At 33.7% G+C, this 15915-nt stretch overlaps 1 protein-coding gene across 3 annotated transcripts in view; it reads left to right on the forward strand.

The window, feature by feature from the left end:
- Diaph2 (diaphanous related formin 2) overlaps positions 1–15915 on the forward strand; it is a 793576-nt gene that overhangs the window by 371104 nt on the left and 406557 nt on the right. For all 3 annotated transcript variants that reach the window (XM_026784823.1, XM_026784824.1, XM_005358668.3), the window contains one exon: positions 11570–11809. In XM_026784823.1, the coding sequence (XP_026640624.1) occupies positions 11570–11809 (240 nt within the window). The remainder of the gene's footprint in view (positions 1–11569; positions 11810–15915) is intronic.

The following is a 15915-nucleotide window of genomic DNA, read 5'->3' on the forward strand; positions in this document are numbered from 1 at the left end:
AGAACATCCCCATTGTCTCAGTGTGTGGGTGCACCCCTCAAGGTCCTGAGTTTCTTGCTTGTGCTCTCTCTCCTTCTGCTCCTGATTTGGACCTTGAGATTTCTGTCCGGTGCTCCAATATGGGTCATATATCCCTTCTTTTCAAACTACCACATACTCTTTCTTGGCAATGGCATGACAAACTTCAGGTCCTCCAGAGTTTCTTCTGCCTTTAAAGTTGCTTTGTTTTTTCTATCACCCAGGCTAGTTTCTAACTTATGGTTTTAAGCTAGTCTCCTTTCTGCATCTCTTTAGTAACTAAGACTGTAGTTACTCAACATTGTTCTATTTGTTGTTTTGTTGCTCTGAGGCCTGAGCCCAGGGTCTCCCACATGCCAGACATATATTGCAGAATAGAGCTCTGTTCTCCCTCCCCCTCTTTATTTATGCATTCTTTTTGAAGTGTCAGGAAAGGAGATGGCCTATTTTTATTATTAATAGTACTATTACAATGTTACTGATAGCAAAAGCTTACTAAAGTATTTTGTGCTAACACTTTTACATGGGCCATATTTTATGTAATATTTTCAATTTGTTCCTTGGAAAACTTCATACATTTATATAATATATTTTAGTCACTTCTGTCCACTGTTGCCTCCATCAAATTCCTCCAAGTGCTAACCCTCATCTCCTTCCCAACTTCATGTCTTTTCTTTTGTTATCAATAATGCCTGAGTTCAATTTGTTCAGTCTATATGCTGTGGAGTTAGCCTGAGAGGTGTGGGCAATTTACCAGTGCCTTATCAACTCATAGCACTGTGGTTACTTAGGTAATGTCTGCACAAGGTCAAAGCAGTCAAAGTATTCATGCTCTCTTATGATTTGTAACGTAAAGTTTGATACTGTTATTATCTCCGTACTACTGCTGTGGAACTGAGGCAAACCAAAGTCCAGTAACTGTTCCAGGGTTGGATAGTAAATAGTTGAATTCAGTTAGAATTCACAGTCAGTGCTTTTAGGCACTGTGATTTACTGAAGAAAATCGGAGGAGAATATGATGAGACTGGCGCTCTAGTCTAGGCACATGTTCCCTGTCTCTGCTCTGGGCATTACTATCCCATCTAAGTCCAGACAGCATTATTTCTTGCTTACTATAATTGTGGTGTTTCTCTTTCTGCCTCAATTTGTCAGTCTACTATGGCCTTCTCGTCAAGAAAATAAATCTTCTCACTTGCTGCCTAAAATGGGTGGATAGATGGTTAAAGTATAATGTATCACTGACCTGAGGATTCTGTTCATTACTCTCTTTCTGTAACCTCTCATCAGTTTCTTCAGAAGTTGCCACTTGCTCTATGGCCTTACTTGTTATTCACTCTTCAATCACTAAGAATTAGAAGTTTGCCTTAAATTGTGCATTGAAGTTGATCAATAAAAGTTATTATTTCCTATTCAAAACTCAAATATGCTTCATATCTACACTCCATCTGTACTGCCATTGTCATAGTCTGGAGAAGCATAATTATTTGCTGTAATTGTTACCATATACTTTTAACTGCTTCCTACTTAAACTTTAGCTCTTCTCATAATCAGTCTCGTTTTAATGCCCCTATGTAGATTGTATTTGTATTGCTTATTAGTTACCTCCTAAAACACTAGTGTGATGTGGGATTCCCCTTTGTATGCTGTGAATACCTCTGGTTAATGAATAGAGAATCTGCCTTGGCCTGTGAAAAGGTAGAGTAGAGCTAGGCAGAGAAAAGAAGGCTGAATGATGGGAGAAAGAAGGCGGAGTCGGGAAATGCCATGTAGCTGCTACAGAGAACGTCTAAACGAGCCTAAACCTTGCCAGTAAGCCAGAGCCATGTAGCAATATACAGATTAATAGAAATGGGTTATAAATTAAGATGTAAAAGTTAGGCAATAAGTAGCTAGAGCTAATAAAGCAAGCAGTGATTTTATTAAAACAGTTTCTGTGTGGTTATTTCGGGGCTGAACAGCAGGGATCAAACAAGGGGCCTCTTACAACACTAATGGCACAGTATTTATATTCCTTCCATTCTTTCTTCCTTCCTTATTTTCTATGTTCTTTTCTATGTCTGCATGTGTGGAAACTGGATTCAACATTGGTTATTTTTTATGTCATTTTCTGCCTTTGTTTTTGAGACAGGGTCGCTATGGACTTCGAGTTCATTGCTTTAGATAGGCTGGTTGGCCAGTCTGACACCAGGATTTGTCCTTCTCTGCTCTCCTCGGTGCTGCCTTTACAGATATATGTCTCTGTGACTTTCCATGGGACTGAACTTAGATCTTGTGTTTACACAGCAAATATTTGCCCACTGCAATATATTTTAGACTGATCTTAACATATCAGGCACATTTTGGCCTAGCACCTGCCAATCTTTCTTAGTTTTAGGCATTAAACTTGTGTGTGAACGGAACTCTTGCTTCTTGTACATCAGCCATATTGAACTTCATTTTTTATGTGCTTGAATTCATTCTCTTTTCAGAATCACTGCATGTGCTATCACCCCTGATTCCTGTTGAAAATCATCTTTGATGAAACCCATTCGTTCTAGGGTAGGAACATGAGGATTAAGTAAATGGAACAGAGATATAAGAGATATAAGAGACAAAAAACACAGAACAGCATCAAAAGGGACATTCACTGAATGTGCCTCCTTTATTTTCACATGCTTGTATACTTCACTCCAAAAGGGGGGTGGAAATGCAACTTCATTAGCATGGAATAAGAAAGAGTCTTGAATTCTTCGACCTTTGGTCCAGGTGAAACAGATCCACTTCTATACACAAAAATTTGCCTAGCTGTCAAAAGTAGTTTGATCAAGCCAGGCATGATGGCACGTGCCTTTAATCCCAGCACTTGGTAAGGAGAGGTAAGTGGATGTCTGTAAATTCAAGGCTAGCCTGGTCTACAGAGCGAGTTCCAGGACATCCCTGGTTGTTACACAAAGAAACATTGTCTTGAAAAACAAACTAAAAAAAAAAAAAAAAAAAAAAAAAAAACAAAATAGGCCTATCTTTTAAACTCTCAGAGTCTTCTTTAAAATTTCCTTTCTAGAAAGTAATAGTTTTACTATTTTTGAGTTTATTTGTTGAACATGTTCTCTTAGATTATAAATTATAGTAGATGAACTCTATTAATGTTATTCAAGTTATGTATCTATCAAATCATTGTTGAATCTGTTTGCCATTCTTGTTTTACTCTCCATTCATATGGCAGTTTCTAACATTGACAGATTCATTGTGTGTGTGGAATATTTTCTTGTCTTTCTCCCTTAAACAATGAGAATTTTATTGTTGCTTTTATTTCAGTATTCAGTAGTGGCCCACTACACTGTAGAATTTTCATAAATATCTAACTCTCTAGATAACAATCACGTCTTATCAGCTAGGACAAGATGTGTATTATACATTTGATTACTCCTTCTCTATTAATTAAAATATTATCACCAAAAAGAAACAATGAAGTGTTTCTGGTTAAGATTTTTTAAGGAGAGAAAATAAGGCTTGTCTGAGTCAGTCTCTGGGTTGGTGAGCTTTAACCTTTTCACTTTTGTAAACTGTCAGAATCTTGAGTTTACTTATAATCACTTGTAATCTACTGGGAGAAAAAAGAAAGCATAGGAGGGAATTAAGAAGAAACAAACAAACAATATCAAGCTGAAGATATTCCCTCCATGTGGAGGCAGACCTCCCAGCAAGTGAGACATGCTACCTCCTATACCTTCTATGATCAATAATCTTCTTTAAAGGGTGGATTGGCTACATAGCTTCCCACTGACTTGTCCTCTAACTTACCTCCTACAGAATTGAATTTGGTACATCCATTGTAATTATGTGCTGTACCTTTACTGGAAGAAAAGCACAGATCTTTGAAAGCTCTAGCCATCAGAATCCCCAGCTGGAGCTTTTAATTGCTTCTGAGTATGTCTGCAGCTCAGCTGTTCTCAAGTCTCAGAGCTGTGGAAATTCCCACTTGTCGTGCACTGGGGATGGAGACCCATACTGTGTGTATCTATTAAACTAGCATGTCTTCTGAGAAAAGAAGGCAATAATTAGTTCTCTTAGTAATCAGTACTTTTGTTTTTCTGACTTCAAAATTACCCATATTTTTCAATTAAAACCATTCTCAAGCTATAATCTAGTAAGAGAGATGTTTCAATAGCTTCGTTCATATAAATCTTTAATGAACAGAAAAGATTATATTATATTACTGACAGAACAATGATTTTTTTCTTATTTCTTTTGCATAAATATATGGAGGCAAAAAGATAGTTAGAAATAGAACTATAACCTCGTTTTGCTTTAATTGTTTTAAAGCCTCTAAAGAGCTTATTAACCCTGTTCAAGAGAGCTTAGCCAGGTGAAAGGGGGGTTGATAAAAAGCTTTTCCCTTCCTATGTAATATCAAAAGCAATTAATTTAGAAAAAAATTGTAGGTCCAAGTTTATATTAATATTACATCATTTCCTGGGTTTGCATATTCATTGTGAAATATTCACATGTTCTTTATTAGTATTTTCAGCGTTTTAATTTGTAATGCCTGGTGTTTCTATTTTCATTTTTTTTGCACATATGCATGCTACCTCTTACTTGTAGACGAGCTTAATGTTATCTGAAAAAAAATTAAGTTTAAAAGCCAGAGAGTGGTGGTGCACACCTTTAATCTCAGCACTTGGGAAGCAAAGGTGAGGGGATCTATGTGAGTTTGAAGCCATCCTCGTCTATAATAGATAGTTCCAAGACTGTCAGGGCTTCACAGAGAAATCCTGTCCCATAAGAAACAACAACAACAACAAAACCAAATTAATATTTTTTGATCAAGTAAAAAAAGTCACCATGAGTCATTCTCATTACTGTTTATTTCATTAACTTCTCATATTAATCCATGCTCATGACAGAATTGTTTATTTTGTTTATTTCAGTCACCTTTTGTAATAAAACAAGGTAAAATAAAACCACATGAAAATTGAATAGTCATAGGAGGTCGATGGCTGTCGAGTAATTCTGTAATTGATTACTTTTCATTAAATTTAAAAATATCAAAACTTTACCCTCTTATTTTTTCCTTTATGTCTTTAATTCTCTAATAGAATAGCAAAGCTCCACAGCAATTTTAGTAGTCATTTGTGGCCTTCATTACGTTTTTTGACAAGAATATTTTGAAATTCTTATCCAACTTCTCAGTGAGATTCCTCCGAGTTTACAGTGTCTTTGGGGGCAAACACTGTTATTGTGTTCTGCTCTATACTAAAGACTAGTGGATATTTCTCAATGCATAATTTCCACATATCACTATCTTTGGGGAAATATTCTCTATCAGTACATCATTATTTTTCTGATGTAAAGTCAGTTTTCTCAACACTTTATTTTTTAAAGCTTCAATTCACAGATTAACCATGGCTCTCATCTCTCATGACAGCTAACGTGCAAACATTTCCCATTTTCTACATATATGAGAAATTCTCGTATTGATTATTTTGTCCAGGTACTGGATTTAGTGCAGGGAGTAAAACAATGACTCGGAGAGTTCCTGCCCTTGAAGAACTTATTGTGTATTAGAAGATAAAAATATTCATTTAATAGAGAATCTCAAATGTATCTGCTTCCTTCCTGCAATTCCAGACAGAATTTTATCAGTAATTGCTTCTGAATCTCACTTAGACTGGCAGTTCTGTCAACCTAATAAAACTCCATCCTTGAATATGACCAAATTCATTCCCTTTACTATAGTAAAATACAAATAAACATTTTGTAAATTTACGAGATAGTGCCCCTTAATAATCACTATTTCTTAATATCCATTTAATAATTGCAACAAATTCTATTATTTTCAAGGGACTAAAGTTTCAATTATATTCACATATGATAGGCATTAATAAAAGGTGATATGAATAACCCTAAAGGTTTCATGATATTCTTCTTGTTCATACATGATATTTAGCACTGCTGCTTCTTTTTTATTTATTTTTTATTGAAAATTTCCACCTCCTTCCCTCCTCCCACTTCCCTCTCCTCTTTTCATTCCCCCTCCCCCCCTCTCCAGTCCAAGGAGCAGCACTGCTCCTTCTTATCTTTTTTTCCTGTGCATTCCTGTAGTATTTTGGTATTAAATCCATACTCATCAGCTTTATAGTTATGCAGTGTATACAATTCTAATGATATAAATGAAACTGTGCCTACCTCTTTTGGGAAATAACCCACTTGTAGTGCTCCCACTAACCCTGTCAATGTCCTTTTTTAAAAATAGTTTCAGATCAGCTGAAAAAATGAGAGTCGCTTGATGTAATTTGATAGACAAGTAACTTGCAACACAAATAAATCCGCTTCATAATACAACACCCTGGTCAGCATCCCAAAGCACTTCAAGGAATGAATTATAAAACAAAAGATGCCAGTCAAGTAAAATGCTGTGAGGGACCACAACAACAAACCAAACATACGTTTCAGCAGTGTTTCTGCTTTATTTACTATATTATATCACTTAGGAGCACTCAAGCTCAAGTGCCTTTATGAGACACAAGCCTTTTAATAGTACTATAAGTGGCTGGGGATATAGCTCAGTGCTTCCTGTTATTTCTAAGCTTGACTATCCATGCTATTCCTTTACACAGCAAAACCCTCTGATGACAGTTCAGCGTTTGTCTATCAACATATACTGGTCTGATTGTAAAGTTCACACTTAAGACTAAAACAATCCTATTGCCGTGTTCTAGACATAGTAATGGTTGGTTAGGAATATCCCAGAATGACTTCACTTTCTCTGTAGTATCTTGATTCTTTTTCAAGGATGCACTTTAAGTTATAACATGTTAAATAGTAAATGTCTATTATGATTGAAAAATGGATAAATGGAGAATGATAATTTCAGTCTACCCAGTGAATAATAGGCCACATTTTTTTTTTTTTTGGTTTTTCGAGACAGGGTTTCTCTGTAGCTTTGGTGCCTGTCCCAGCACTAGCTCTTATAGACCAGGCTGGCCTCGAACTCCCAGAGATCCTCCTGCCTCTGCCTCCCGAGTGCTGGGATTAAAGGCGTGCGCCACAACCGCCCGGCCTAGGCCTCCTCAGTGATTTTGTCTTCCAAAGAATCTATTCACATAACTATTAAATCCAATTTTATTTCAAAACTTTAATAGGTACTACTGCAATGACAAAAACTCCATATATAAAAGAAGTCATATTATTCCCTAGACATAAAGGTATCACTTTAGAAGGGAAAATTTAGAGGAATTAGAGAAATCAGTGAGAGTGTTTGAAGTATTAACATATTATAATTAAGTGTAATATATATAAAACTTTAGTTAAAATGATAAACATTGCCAATAAAAGACATGTTAAATGTGGGCAAAAGTAATGTTAGGTAGTACTGTATGACCAATATGAGTAATTGGAACATTATTTCAAGATTGAGAATCTTAATAAACAGAGGCCAATAGTATCATTGTTAATAAAAATGTGCAATATTAACAGAAGAAAATGACCAACCAAAGTCACTTCAATGATAATTTTAAAAAATCAGAGTAACAGGAAATATTTTAACATGCTCATATTTGCATCTAGAATACTTCATTCTACATGTCTACAACTTAGAAAAAATTCACAGGAATTTTCCTGAATTTTCAAATTTGGAAACTGAAGATTGCAAAACTAGGCAGACTATTTTTACATAGAGAATTATTTTTGAGACATCATAGACTGTACTCGATCTGCCTGTGCTATCTTTTTTCGTCTTTGATTAGCTTACTGGTACATAGATCACAGGAGAGGAGAAGCACATTTATCTCTCCACAACCCCCATAACAAAAGAGCAAACATTAAACAATACAACATCAATACCAAATTCAACTTTTCAAGTTACTTTATTTTTATTGTATATATGTGTCTGTGCCTGTTTATGTGTTTGGGCACTGAGTGTAGGACAGAGGCAACAGATACTCTGGAAATAGAATTATAGATACCTGTGAGCCACTTGTTCTGAGTGCTTAGAAGGCAACTTGTGTCTTCTGGAAGAACAGTAAGTTCTTCTAACTACTGAGTTATTTCTTTAGGCTCTCATTAAACTGTCATTAATGCCAACTTTGTTGGAATAACCAAATTAACGCCTTGATACTGCTGTTTGACTTTCTTTTCCCATAGCTAGTTAGTTACCACATACTGTTAATTTGTCCTTAATTCTTTCTCATTCATCTTTTCCTTTCTATTCCTGTTATAAATCATAACTTGTTTCTTGGGGCATTTTTATACCTACCTTATTGGTGATTTCCCTGACACTCGTCATTCAGTCAATCACAGCACAGTTCTGGTTTCTAATAATGCTTAAGGGACAGTGTATTATAATTATATATTACTTGGTTTCCTGTTTCTGTGATAAAACATCATGGCTAAAAGCAAATAATGAGAAGAATGAGTTTATTTGGCTTATGTTTCCATAAAGATAAACGTCCTTGACAGTAAGGAGGGGCAATGGCAGAAAGCTAAAAGCACACATACTCCCCCACAATTCTGCAGCAGAGAGAGTGAGGGAGGGAGACTATAAACACATACAGTCTTCCTCCAGTGATGTACTTCTTGAAGCAGAGCCACACTTCATAAACCTCCACAAGCAGCTTTAGCAATGGGAAGCAAAGGGTTAAATGTCTGAGCCTATGGCGTATGTCTCATTCAAACCATCACACATACATAGTTGCACCGTAAAGACAGCAGACTTTTCCTAGGATCATTTTGAGAACTAAATCACTCAAGCAGAAAAAATTCTGACAAAGTTCTCAAGAAGCATTAATGGCTGTTATCGCTATAACTATTCTTACTGAGAATTATTTGTTGACTATACTATTTCTGTTAAAAAATGAATAAAATAAAATTCATACTCAGAGATTGTAGGTCAAGAATTGAAATAGACACTCATGACAGAAGAAAATATAAATGCATATATGTGTAATTAGTAATAAACAAGGACTGAAAGCTTTTGCATAGCTTGCGAAGGTTTTCATTCCTTTTTGACTCTGAACCAATGGCACTTTGATGAATTGAGAACTCACCCAGAATGTAGATGGCATCATCCATTTAAATAGGGTGCAAGACCAAATTAAACAAGAAAAAGGAAGAAACATAGATGAATACCAGCATTCTTTTCTTTCTGCTACCTGGCTGTAAATACAATGTGAAATACCACCTAATGTTCCCACTGTCATGTTGTTCCTCTCATGATGAAGTGAACCCTCAGCCTTTGTACCAGGGTATGTATGCTCTTATCCCTTACATTGTCTTTGGTTCGATATTTGATCACACAAACAAGAAAGTAGCTAATATAATAAGCTGTTCCCTAAACATATATGACAATACACAATAGGCAGACTACTGAAGCAGGCCAGTTGTGAGTAAGATGAAAGAAGAAATGATGTAAGGGGAGATATGGAGACAGACAGAAAAATTGTGACTGGGTAATACATACAGAATTTGATTTTCTACACATTTACACAGAAAGGGGCTTCTACATGTTAGAGACAGACTTTGATGTCATTAGCTTTCAGTTTCATGTACTTTTGCATTGACCCTACATTGTTTTTCATATCAATCTAACTAACATAAATGTGTTCTAATGTAATTTCTTTCTACTATTTTCTTTAGGTCTGTTTTCTGTCTATACATATATGTAAGTGCACACTCAAGTCAAAATGTATTTATTTTCTCTGTTGTGAAGCTTTTATTAAACATTGAAGTTCTCAGTATAAAGTTTTTTTTTCCTTTCAGCAAATTTCTTTAGAACTCAATTTCTCATTGTCTATCTAGAATTGTGCATCTGTTTTATTGTCAGCTGTGGTTTTCATGTGCCGATGTTATGATTTTCCAGATAAATGTAAGCATTTTAAAACAGGTAGTATATTTTGTACTTGTCATGGGAATGATGAAGAAACAAGAGGGCAATTTGTATACTTTAAACAAAATAATCCAAAGTGATGAGAGCTATGTGTATACTTTATCAGGGCAATATTATCTCCATTCTTATATATTTCTGCCTGGAAAAAGTATGAAAACAGAATTCACTGAAGTTAAGAGTTCAGATAGAGAGAGGCAGATATCCATCATTAGTAGGCAAGTTAATCTCAAAGGAGAGTCAGACAACTGTGTTGCTTCACTATTAGAGCTAGTATGGTTTACTCATTAATTCATGTGTAGCTTTTGAAGGTATATTACTTACCTTTCTCATAAATGTGATAAAATATCTGACAGAACTGATATAAGGGAGGCAAGGTTACATTTGCTTTATATTTTCGGGTTTTAGTCCATCATGGAAAGGGAAGGCATGGCAGGACAGATCGGTTCATGGTGGTAGGTGTATGTGGCAAAGGCTGTTCACAACATGTTAGACCAGGAAGAAAGTGTGTGACAGTTGTGTACTTTTCCAAACCCTGCACCCATTGACTCACTTCCCACAGCTGAGTCATACTTAAAGGTTCCACACCTTTCCAAATAGTGCCAACAGTTAGAAAACAAGTACTCAGAACTTAAGTACATGGCACATAACAAGAGTATTCAACAGAAAGGTTCTTTGTGATTTAAATCAATTGCCTGTAACATCACCTTCTAAAAAGCTGAGATGGAATAAGCAAAAGTCAAAGGTAAGCCTTGGGTACAAAGTGAAGACATGTTTAAAACAAAAAGACATTGTTAATGCTTTCAATGAATTTTATACTTGCAGATATCTCAGTGCCTAGTCTGTGCTCAGCATTTGTCTATGAAAAACTAAACTACACATGAAAAATTCAGTATGATTAGTATATTTAATAATTTCTTTTCATTGTGTTTGCATAAAATGCTCCTGTGGGTCTAGTCTCCACCCATCCCCTTTTCAGATTTCATTTGGTAAATGGAAACTAATTAATTTGGAGTCAAAGGAAATTCAAACCTCAGAATAATTATTATTGGGGCTATACCAAAGGGAATTTGGAATGCGCATGAATAATCTTACAAAAAAGTAATTAAAACCCAAGTTGAACTGTTTTGAGGAAAACCAACATAAAAAATTGAATGATATGTTAACAGTAACATTTGACATGTAGGTAAAATTATTTAGAACAAATTTAAAATTTAAATATTCACTATATTTTATGAAAGAAATTTCACAGTTAGTCTTCGTTAATGCCCTAGTTTCAAAACTATACCAACAGATAATTTCTTAGGAAATATTACATCTACATTTTTGACTGTCATGAACATCCACTGTCTATGACATATATACATATACATTCAATTCAATTTTATGCGTATAAGTTTTCCTATTTCATCTCAGGGATATATTTTGACTATATGCTATGTGTGACTAAAGGTTTTGCAATTAACATGTAGAAACTGTTCACCCTCAGCTGTATTTTATCAGATTATAACCATGATGACTGCTTCTGATTTTTAAAACTTTACTTAAATTTTCCTTGGAAAGCTGAAGACAAACAAAAACAGTATATTGGCTATGTGTATGAACTTACAATATTGTTCATGAAATTATCCCCAATAAGGAGATGAAAGAACGTTTTATAAAATATTATCATAGACATTCCTTATCTTCTAGATGAGCTCGGTGAAAATGTTACGGCCTCGTCTCACAAGCATCCTTTTCAAACTCACCTTTGAAGAACATATAAACAACATCAAACCAGGCATCATTGCAGTAACTCTTGCATGTGAAGAGCTGAAGAAAAGTGAAAGCTTTAACAGACTTTTAGAGCTGGTTCTTTTGATTGGAAACTACATGAACTCAGGCTCAAGAAATGCCCAGTCATTGGGCTTTAAGATCAACTTTCTTTGTAAGGTAAGGCACCATTTAATAGTATTAATTTTTAACTAATTTTTTGGTATGTAAGCTGAAATGATCTAAGTGGGAATAATCTATCAATTCTAAATCATATGCCATAGGAGTGAAGTTGATAACTTAATTACTGAGTATATCTTTATTAAACTAAATATTTAAAAAATCTTATCACAATAAAATTCATAAGATTATGTTGTCTTTTTTACTTATGTCCTTCTGATTAAATCTTCATGGAGATTATAGACCATAGTAAATTTTCATTTATAGAATAGGTTTAACCTCATATTTCACTCTCTTTTTACATAGTTTAAGTCTCCAGTAATATATTAAGAGCTTAACAATATGAGGAAAAGAGCTAGGAATTTTTCTTTGGATATGATTTGATTATTGTGCTCTATGAACACAAAACTCTTGTGTCTTTGTAGCATTGAACCAATACGCTCTCACAATTTCCAAGATAACTGCCTAAAACTTTAAAAATTGAATAATAAAAATACTGCTTTGACTGGACAATTCTTGAGTATTATTTTTGAGGTTTATGAAAAGGAGACAAAGAAACTGAATTCCCAAAGTGATTGTATATGCCCAGAAAAGGCAGCCCAACTTGTTTAAGGAAAAGATCTGTCTATTACAGACAACTGAACAGATTCTGAGGTGAAGGCCTTTAAGGAAGCTTGAGATGAAAATGCATCTGGAGAGAAGTAATCTTTCTTTGACATCTCCCCATGCTTCGACTGTTTATTCCCTTTTCAGATCAGAAAATATTGCAGAGGTTTGACTCCTTTTAGAAATATCTTTTAACAAAAATCCCAAATGAATATGACATTCCTTATTTTTCATTCACTGATTTATACAAGGCACAAATATACAAATTTATATTTTAATATGTATGAAAATGATTTGATTGTACTAATTGTAACATACATAAGTGCAAGGGATAGCATGGATTGGTGATATATGTAATGAGATTTTGGCTATCTCTTTATTCCTGATATTTCTTTAAGTATTATATAAAAAGATAACATTATAGATAACATATAGATAGACTAGATAATTTGAAAATACCATAATTTTTCAAGAATAGTTTTATCATATTAAGTATTGGGAAATTTAAATACATAGACTCATATTTCAGACAGCAATTTTTATTTTCTGAACATTTTCTGTTAGTATATATTGTTTCTGCAACAATAAACTAGAAAACAACAACAACAAAAAGAATAGTTTTATTCTCTCTTCTTTTAGTGGGGAACATGTCAGTTCATTAGATAACACCAAGAATAATTAGGCAATACTTGAAATAAATTAGTAATTACATCTGTATTTATAATGCAAAACTAGTGTGGTCCTGTTCATACAATTATAGGCCATATAACCTATCCTACTAAGATCATGCCTTACTAAGAGGCTACTCAGGTTGAATGTATTCTATATGTACAGTTTTTGAATGTATACTTTTGGTTTATGATTATGAAGATATAAAATGAAGTCATAAATTTATATTGTATATATTTATATCATGTCATATATCTATTTTACATTTGATATATACATATCTCAAGCTAACTGTTCTAATTTGAACAAATATGTCATTTTTAAACTGCATTAATTTTCCTTATTCAAATTCATGATGTGATTATCTTTAAGCAAGAATGAACTGTTCATTTATATGCAAGAAGAAAAGATTATATTAATCTCACAGAAAGATTTTATTCTTATGTCATTTATTTTGGAGAGAGCTCTCTTCCTGTCATCTACCTGTCAAATAAAAGTTTTTCCATATAGCACTGATCTGACATCTATCACTAGAGGTATGCTCAAAGGATTTAGCACAAAGATTTTTGCCAACTTCAAATAAAATAAAAAATCGTCTTGGGGGAAATACTATCATGTAGTAATAGGTGTTCTAAAGGAAAAAAGAAGTAAAGGTTTTGCAATATCCCCCCCACACACACACACTTTTACACACTTTTCAGTTGGATTTTTATCTTCTGGGAAATACTTTCAGGGAAATACATGTCATTAATAAAGAGAAATATCATATATATGGTTGATATTCCCACAATGTGTAGGAATAAAAATGATGTTCCTTGAATACAAAGGATTCTGAGTAGATATAAATGTCTAAACTCGCAGAAATTTACTGAAGTGCATAGAAATAGTTAGCTTAGATCTTTAATCTTTTTAGAAATGGAATTAACTAACGATTGATATATGATTAGCTAGAATTTTTGTTAAATTTCACTTATAAAAGATGATTCTAATGATCTTTTTCTTTAATAAATTGCAGAATATGCTTCAAAGATGATACCATTTCTCACCTAAATTTTTAATGATAAATTCTTCTTTGATTTTAAAATTATTATCCACTGCTTTTCACAAGAACCTCTAAAATACATTACAATATTCATTTCCTGAAAAAGGAGGATTGATGTAATTAAACTTATCAGATATTCTTTAAAATATTTAGAGGGTCAAATTCAGCTGCTATGCTATATGATGAGAAAAGGAAAACAAATGAGTTAATCAAAATTAGAAGTAACACTAAAGGATATAATGGCTGTAAAATGCTTTTTTTTTATTTCAGTAGTGAATTATCACTTGTGAGTCACCAAACCAGTGTACTTTAGTGTAATAAAACCCATCTAAATGAAGACGAACTTGCAGTGCTTGGACTGTTCTCCTTTCTTAGTCATTGAAATTCTAAGAAATGCTGCACTTCAGGAACGTTTCTTATTTTGTTTTCAGCATATAGTAGCATATATGATATATATGTAAGTAAAAGATTCAAAAAACAATCATGCTCTATGCATTCATTTGCTTGTGTTTATCAGATATGGATCTTTAGTAGCTTACAACCAAAATTGACTGTCTGATTCAAGAGAAAATTGGAATTTGTTGGAAGTATTTGAGATAACTCAACCAGAGAATGGAGAAAAGCTAATGGATTCAACTTTAAAGGAGCAGCCAGGCTTTAGAGATAGTTCAGTGGTTAAGGACACTTGCTGTTCTTTCAGAGGCTTCTTGTTTGATTCCCTGCACTCAAATAGTGGCTCACAACTCTTTGTCACTATATTTTCAGGGGATCTGACAATCTCTTTTGGCTTCTGCGGGCACTGTATGCCTGTGATAGACAGGTAAAACACCCATACACATAATATTTTCTAAGCTACCACAGTCTCTGTTTATATAAATATGTATATATTACATATATTAACATTAACATGCAGTACATATATTAATATGTTATGTATGTATATATTTATATAAATAATATATAATAATAAGACACTGGCAGTTTTGAAAATTCATGTAGTGGAAACAAACTGAAAGTCTTCAAAGGACATTTCATTCGGAATGTATTATCTTCAACCCTTTTTCTGCTCTTTACTCTGTATTTGATTACAACTTTTAGTAGAAGCTGATTGACCTAATGTGTATGATAAAGCCACTCCTTGTACAAGTAGTCAGAGCTAAGGCTCTTTGAACTTTAGTTTATTCATCTATAGATGAGGAAATGTACTGATCATTGCATAATGCCGGTCTTATTAAATGATTGTGCTAGAGTACAATGTCATAATTGCCCATATCAATGATGAATGATTCTGTTGCTAAATACACTATAGTTGACATCACCTTAAATATCAAAGCATTTAATTCACCATTTTAGAACTTGAAAGAAGAGGAGTAAAGTTAGTTGCATTGTGAAATGGAAAATTACTTACCATTAAATATGATTCCCGAAGAATATACCCACTGTATACTACAGAAAAATTTGAAAATAGTCCAGGAGACAATCTAAGGGAAAATATAGTGCACCTTAGTAACCTGTAAATGAATTCTTCTAAATTTTCACAATGTCTACTAATTTTATTTAAAACACTGTGAATTATATCATAAATGTTAGAAGTTTATCATAAAATAAAGGCTAATTTTCTTCTTTTGTGAATAGTAAAACACAAAAACAAAACAAACAAACAAACAAACCCAAATGCTCATAGAGGTGAAAACATGGGATACTATATTAGACAATTTAGGTACTATGAAAAAATACCATATGTTCAGAGGTTTAAATGAAAGAAAATTATTTTCTCATATTTTCTAAG

This window comes from Microtus ochrogaster, chromosome X (genome assembly GCF_000317375.1).
Source record: "Microtus ochrogaster isolate Prairie Vole_2 chromosome X, MicOch1.0, whole genome shotgun sequence".
Lineage (NCBI taxonomy): Eukaryota > Metazoa > Chordata > Mammalia > Rodentia > Cricetidae > Microtus > Microtus ochrogaster.